Below are 7,858 nucleotides of genomic sequence, written 5' to 3'. Positions count from 1 at the left end.
ATATCACTTTTGACAACACTTAAAAACCGCCTCCGTTTAGTGGATACAGCGTCAGTCTGGTGAGTGGAATGTACAGCTGGTAGGATACCGGGGACCCCCACTTTTTCATAAAAAGTACTTGTGTGAACCCATGGGCGGATACAGAGCCCCTTTTTATTTCGAAAAAAAACTTTATTTCTGTATAAATTACCACCAAAGACATTAAATAGATCTTAATTGTGCACCACCCCCACCCCCACACCCCCTTTCAAAAAAGCTGTATCCGCCCATGGAACCTATCGAGTTCCGGGTTTACTTCGTGATTTTGGGAAATTAGGTACCTGTGTGATATACACGAGTACATCCGCGGTCAAACCTACGCCCACAAGCAGGAACACCACTGATCTTATATACGATATCTGACCACGCCATACCCGTAGGCAGTGCCTGGAATCCCAAGGGCCATGTACTAAGTGTTGCTGGTTTGGCGTCAATTTCAGAGATTAGCGACAGTGTCAATTTCAGAGATTAGCGAGACATTCGGGACATCCGTGTAACCACTCAGCTGATAACGAGGCTGATACGGACTTGGTGTTGCAATCTGGGTCAGCTCCAGTTGAAAACCAGCATTGCAAAATATTGATATGAACAAACACAAAATGCACTGTAGGTACGATGCAAGATATGACATGACCGAGTCAAGGGTGCGTTTGTTTGTTTGTTCTTGTTTTTTCGCCGCACCACTCAACAATATTCCAGCTATATGACGACGGTCCGTAAATAAACGAGTCTTGATCAGCCAAACTATAGCGTTGATATTGTAAGCAACGTTCTGCGTCGTCGAGCAATACAGATTTTTGGGAAAGATAAATAAATGCTTGAAAGAATTAGCGATTGAAAGAGTAGGTTACTGAATGAATAATTGAGTATGGTTTTACGCCGCTTAAAGCAATATTCCAGCAATATCACGGCGGGGGACACCAGAAATGGGCTTCACACATTGTACCCATGTCGGGAATCGAACCCGGGTGGACGAGAAACTGTCGACAAAGCATCGTTACGTGTTCATTCTGAAAAAGACAGGCAACAAAGTACCAAATGGCTGAGCAACTATCAACACTTATCATAATTTAAATAATCAGGTCGGGACATATCATATTACAGTATATTGGGGTTCAATCTCGTTTCCCACCGCAGTCAGCATAACAAGATTAACCTCTCACGATGGCATTTAAATAATCGAAGTTTGAAAAAACAGTAATTGCTCATTGTATTAGCTGCACGAGCAACGATCCACGCCATGGGGCATCTGTACGATCCACGCCGCGGGGTATGTTGACACGATTTGACATACCTGTTATGCAAGTACAATCAATGACCATCCTCGGTAAACCAGTGTATAATATACCACGCATCAATTATGATACTAATGGATGCAAAGATACTGCTCCGCAAGAAACATTTCAACGTGTGGAATGTCAGTGATCTGTCAAACTAACACTTATAAATATTTCTGACTATCTAGGTTAATATTCTGCTAAATTTAAAAACAACAACAAATTAATACACAATCAACTTTGACCACACGATTATGCTTCAAGGGTGGAGTGTGTGTGTGCGTGTGTGTGTGTGTGTGTGTTGGGGGGGGGGGGGGGGGGGGGGGTAAACGCGTAAAGTATTTTAGCTCAAGAAGCAATAACTTTACTCAAAGCCTGCTATAAATGTCATCCATACGTGGCATAAAGCTGTATATAGTGTTGTCATTATAGTACGTGTGTGTTGTGCTTGACCTGGTATTAACACATGGGTGTGGCCTTTAAGAATTATTTATGACCTAACAGAGTGTTTATATTATGGTCATTGTGAATGATGGGATTTCCCCACGAATGACTACGACATACATTTTATGACTTTGTGTTTAAATAATTTGGAATATATGTTTAATAACTGTTATTCAAATACAATTTACAAAATGTCACACTGCCCCAGCAGTGACTTTAACAGGTAACCGAAGTTACAGAACCTATCCAACCCGGAATAGTCACATGACACTCAAACACGGAGTAAGAACGGACTGTTGTACTACAAAGGTATTCAACGCCTGTACATAATTAATGTTGATTCAGAGTAAGGACGAGGTGTTGTACCGCAAAAGCATTCAACAGTTAATCTAAATAATTCACGTTGACTGAGAGTAAGAACTAGGTGTTGGGCTACAGAAGTATTCAACACCTGTATATAATTAATGTTGATTCAGAGTAAGGACGATCGAGGTGTTGTACCACAAAAGCATTAAACATTCAATTTAAATAATTCATATTGACACAGTGTATAAGGACGAGGTGTTGGACTCCTAATATCAAACACTTGTAATATTTATGAATAGGCTTAATTAGCCCATGTAGTAGGTCATATAAAACTTTAAGTACCGATAAATAGATGTTGCTAGATCAATTATTTTAACAAAGATAGTCTTTACAAATTGAACTGATGAAATTACTTCTTTCTAATGTCACGAGATTCCCATTCAACATTAATGTGTTTTTTCTAAAGGGAATTTCAAATTTGTTGTCAATTTAGGATTTATCCAACCACAAATATCTTTAATAATAATATAGGGAAATCCAATACTTTCACAAGACGCCTAAAAAATGTGGGAATGTCACAGTGGTTAGAGAGAAAAGGTGATTAATGGCAGTTGAATAACAATATATAATGTCACGTCACATTCATATCAGACCGCATATTTGTGTGACGGTGAGGTATCGGATTCATTTTGTAAGAGAGCGAATTCGAAGTGCTTGTGGGTCTGGCTTTCTCAAGGTGAAGGTTGCTCAGATCACGTGACAACGCCATCTTGTTGGTTAGGTTATTTCCGGCCAAATAATACATCCGAAAAATCCACTATCATCGGGGTTGTTAATAGAAATCCATCCATTTTGGCTGGAGATTTTGGTCCACTGATATCTACCAACCAAAATGTGGAAGCTTCGTGAAATAACCGACAAGGTGTAAGTATATATCGTATTAATTTTGCTGAAGGTGTTGATGGTTGTCAACCGGTATCCTAAATTTGTATCATGGCGTTGATGACCTCATATGGGGGTCCACGTAGCATATGTGAGACCGACATGTCACTCTTGTCAGCTAAACATACATTTGCAATAAAATGGTCTCTTTTTTGTCGCGTGGTTAATATAAATCGCAGCCAAATAATTGTATTTCTGATTGAATGTCAAATCAATTATTTGACAGTTTTCATAGAGGGGAGGGGCAGTTTAGGTAAAACGGAGCATCTGTCAAACTGACCAGTAGCAATGGTCACCTTTTAGTCTAGGTTTTGTTTCTGTGAGCCGATCATTAAATCTTTAAACTTATAAGTAATGATTGAGATCAAGATCAAACGGCATGTACACCTAGACAATTTGTAAACACTCTGCATCATGTCGTTACAGAACTGTTGGGCTGACGAGCAGTTTCCAATAAATTGTTTACTTTAATGTCCTAACACGTAGATCTTATGATATACGTGTATCATGATATAGAAAACAGTGACATGAAAAAGAGGATAGGGCAGAGTTGTTGACCCAAATGGATGCAGATCTTTGGAGTTTCAAACCAGGAATGCAAAGATGCTGTGTTTTATTGTTGTGTTGCCAAATTGTTTTGAAAATGAAACGATGTAAATATGAATTTACCACGTTAGGGGTCTAATGTAACTATCCTAATAATCCTAATGTAACTATCCACATTTGAATGGACTATATCCTTTCTATGATAAATGTAAATACTGTCGCTGACACATAAATATAGAAATAACCCTTATCTCATGACTCATGCTTTGACCTACAAACATATGTATATTTTTGTTTTTCTTAAGTCTTTGAAATCTGCTATTTCCATTGATATTCAACGTGACTATTCCTGCTGAAAAGAGTAGACTAATTTTGTAAAGTAGCAAAATTATGCTGTTCACTAATTTTCTGAGAACATTTTTGTGATCGTAAACAAGAATAAGATGATTTAGATATGCTAAAACATGTTTCCATGATAAGTGACTATGAGGTTGTTATCAAAATTGAGACTCTTCATGAAATGCATGTATTACCTAACCATTAATATGACTGTAAAGACTTCCTGGAATTGATACTGCTTGTGATTATGTGCAATACTTTTCATCAATACAGGGAATAACATCAGCATAGGGAGCTAACTACTCTGATCATAGGTATAAGAAAAGTTCCAAATTTTAGTAACCACTTACTCGAAACAGTCTATATCAATTACTTTTGAGTCTACTAGCCCGAACGTGGCTCTAAGATCATTTTCAGTAGATTTTAGTGTTATAATATGGACTTCAATTAGCTCATCTTTGCAGACCGAAGAAACTTTATCTAGACACAGGATTCAGACAAATGGCTAACGTCACAGTCTGCTTTATCTTATGGACACCAAATATGAATTTTGGATGCATAGTTTTTATCTATACCCAAGAATGGACCTCATTATGAACCCATGATGTGGACTAATTCAATCTTGTAGCAAATAGCTCAAATCTGGTGATCTGAACAAATTTGTCTGATGTTAAGGTGTGGTACGCTAGGGGATTCCTCTGTGTTATCACTAATATCGGTTAGTACTAGTTGATTTTAAAGGTTTAATTATGTGCCTGCAAAATATTATGATGCACTTATAATCAGTTAACAGCGCTCTAGGGTGTGTTATTTTTGTGAGGGGGCCAAGCAGCTCCTGAAAGCAATATTTTAGTAGTCAAACCTCTGTTTTTGAGAGCCAACAGATTTTGTCGGCAGTTATGTTTACTTTTAGATAGCCAAGTGGTGAGCAGTCAATAAATTTAGGTCGCCAATCATAGATATAAGTCGCATTTGGCCAGCAAAATGGTATCTACTTGTTTTGGTTGTTTTGTTGTTTAACACCGCACTCAGCAATATTCCAGCTATATGACGGCGGTCTGTAAATAATCGAGTCTGAACCAGACAATCCAGTGATTGACATCATGAGCATCAATCCACGTAATTGGGATACGATGACATGTATCAACCAAGTCAGCGAGCCTGACCACCCGATCCCATTATTCGCCTCTTACGACAAGCATAGTCGCCTTTTACGGCAAGCATGGGTTGCTGAAGACCTATTCAACCCGACTCTTCACGGGTCTGGTCTCTACTTAGAGGGCTGGTTAATGTGGACCATGTTTGAAATTGAGCATTTGTTAAGTGTTGTCCTTGAGTTTGTTTCAGTTGAATATGAATCAAGGTATTCTGTTAGACTTAGTTTTTAGCATCAGGGTCATGACAAGGAATCCATGACATGTATGTTTAATTTCAAATACTGGTTATTGTGAAAAATTACACTCTTGAAGTACATTTTGAGTCATTGTTACTATGTCTGTACCATGGGCCTGACTGCCTTCGCTCCTGAATTAAATGCAAAATACTAACAGGGATTTCTCTAGACCTGATTAGAGTCCGATATTCAGTCAAAAGTCTGCAGCAAATGTCACAAAAATTCCCAAATTGGAATGAAACATTTCCCATTTCAAGCTGTTATACAGTCAGACTCCAGTATCTTGAACCTAGCAGGACCGTGTTGTAACTTCGCGATGAACACCCAGACAGCACAAGTAACCATAGTAATAGATGATGGCATGCACAAGAAAGTAAGAACACAGCAGATGTATTCAATGACAAATTAAAGAGTTGGTTGAAAAATGTGTTCAAATTGCACTGTACGTTTACAGCGATGTTAGGAGAGGTCTTTTTTCTGGTCCTCAAAATTCGGCTTATCTGCGGACATGTACGGTACTACAGATGTTGGAGAATTGCTCATCGCTGTGTGAAATGCACATTTGCAGTTCTCAATTGTGGCAGTATGGCAAATACCAACTTCGAGATAAAGGTACAAAATTCTGCAGTAAAGTCGCAGATACGACTAAGTCAAAGGTTTGTGGTAGTGCTATTTATTTTTATCTCAAATTCAAGATATTAGGTCAGATTTATGTAATTTGTTACATTGAGGCTGTGGGGACTAGGGAATAGGTTCCAGATATCGGTACATTCAAGATAACAGGGTCAGACTGTATTAATAACTGATGTTATGGCTTTGTAAGGTGATTTGTATTTCACTGATAACAGGATAATCGAGCAAGAGCTTAAATGCCTAGTTTAACATTATTGCATTGAATGCATTTTTGACATTCAATGTTAAATACCTCTGAATGTAGTAAAATGAAAACTTTAAAATTATTACCAATTCTCAACAAAGCAATTTTTCCCAGTTTGCCTGCCAAGGGCACTTAGATTGAAATCCTGATTAAATCCCTGCCTAATAATATGTCACCAACAGGGATACAGCATCCAGAAACATGTTCTTTCCCATTGATTGTGAAAACACATATAAGGACATAGGGCTGCAACGATACAGGAAGGTCACGATACGATACGCATCTCGATATTCTGGTCACGATACGATACGTATCTCGATACGCAATGATAAATAAAACAAGACTTAAAGCATGTCAAGATTGAACCTTGATTTTGGAACAGTCAAAATTATTGTATAATAACAAGAATACTGAAGTTGGAACTTTCTCTAACTTTCCTTAAAAACAATTCAAAGTTCAAACACCAGAAACTAATTAATGTACTCCACAGGTGATACAACTTCAAAGAATTTTATCAGGAATAATATATTTCAATATCGTGTTACCTTAGTTGCAGCTTTTACTATATATATATATATATTTCAAATTATAAGAACCACAAGTGTAGCATTTTGGTACTGGTGATTGCTGTTGCAGGATATTTTTACGTATGGAACAATTTGATCAGTCACCTTAGGGACTTCCTGTGCTACATGTATTTCGATTGCGAAAACGTTATGTTGACATATATTCGCCAAATTGCCACACACATGACTTTTAAGGAGTCAAAGTATGGCATTTTTAATATATGTATCCATTCTCTAGCAACTAAAGTTCGTTTCAATACGTCAAAAGCGGTAATCTGACCGTGGTTGCAGTATCTCTTCACACACGATTTCACATAACTTAATGAAAACAATATTAAATGAAATTTTGAATAAAATTAATGAAATATATTACAAACACAAGTCCAGATATATAATGAACACGTTTCAATAACAAGATAGTATAGTAATGGTATTTGATTGCGTACTTCAGTTCGGATTTGCTGACAGGTATTTCCGGTGTTATGTGCTTGCGGGGATCAGCTGATAATGTTTTTTGAGATGGGGAAAAACATGTCGGTGTAAAACCTGAGCTTATTAAAAATGTAAGTACGTTTTGGGGAGCCATGCGTTACCGCGCGCTATAACCAAGTTAGCGGTTTATTGAAAGGCACAATAGCGAGGAAACGCTTTACTTGAGATTTGCGTTCCGTATCGTGGCGTATCGATAAATGGGCCCACGTGTATCGTATATCGTATCGTGGGTCAAGTATCGCGATGCATCGGAATATCGGTGTATCGTTTCACCCTTATAAGGACAGTAGGACACCCACTAGAAAGCCTGAAATTCTACTAGCCCTTAGGTAACCTTTACATCAGACTGACTGACCCAGGCTAGCGGCTGGTGATAAGTTGCATCCCTGCACCAACTTTATGTCAACCAGTGATCAGCTGAACCACTCCTGGTGTCAGTTGTAATATGTAATTCTTCATATCCTCAGTTGTGAGGTTTTGTTGAGTGATGTAGGATCTCCAGTCTCCACTGACTGCAGCCTCAGGCTTATTGTCATGCTGATGTCAATGTTGCCCTGTGGGCTGTTACATGTGTTTGCATCAGATGTTTGCTTGTGTGCAGCCAGGACCATAGATTTAATACTGATATTACTCACTG

At 38.2% G+C, this 7,858-nt stretch overlaps 1 protein-coding gene across 7 annotated transcripts in view; it reads left to right on the top strand.

The window, feature by feature from the left end:
- The first annotated feature begins 2,833 nt into the window (after positions 1–2,833).
- The window catches only part of LOC139453259 (clathrin interactor 1-like), a 42,854-nt gene continuing 37,829 nt past the window's right edge, over positions 2,834–7,858 (top strand). For all 7 annotated transcript variants that reach the window (XM_071234890.1, XM_071234894.1, XM_071234893.1 and 4 more), the window contains exon 1: positions 2,834–2,990. In XM_071234890.1, coding sequence (XP_071090991.1) covers positions 2,959–2,990 — 32 coding nt within the window. In that variant the 5' untranslated portion in view covers positions 2,834–2,958. The remainder of the gene's footprint in view (positions 2,991–7,858) is intronic.

The sequence above is a fragment of the Haliotis cracherodii genome, unplaced genomic scaffold (genome assembly GCF_022045235.1).
Source record: "Haliotis cracherodii isolate W230 unplaced genomic scaffold, xgHalCrac1.p SCAF_9, whole genome shotgun sequence".
Taxonomy (NCBI): Eukaryota; Metazoa; Mollusca; class Gastropoda; order Lepetellida; family Haliotidae; genus Haliotis; species Haliotis cracherodii.
This window is presented reverse-complemented; position numbering and strand designations above follow the sequence as displayed.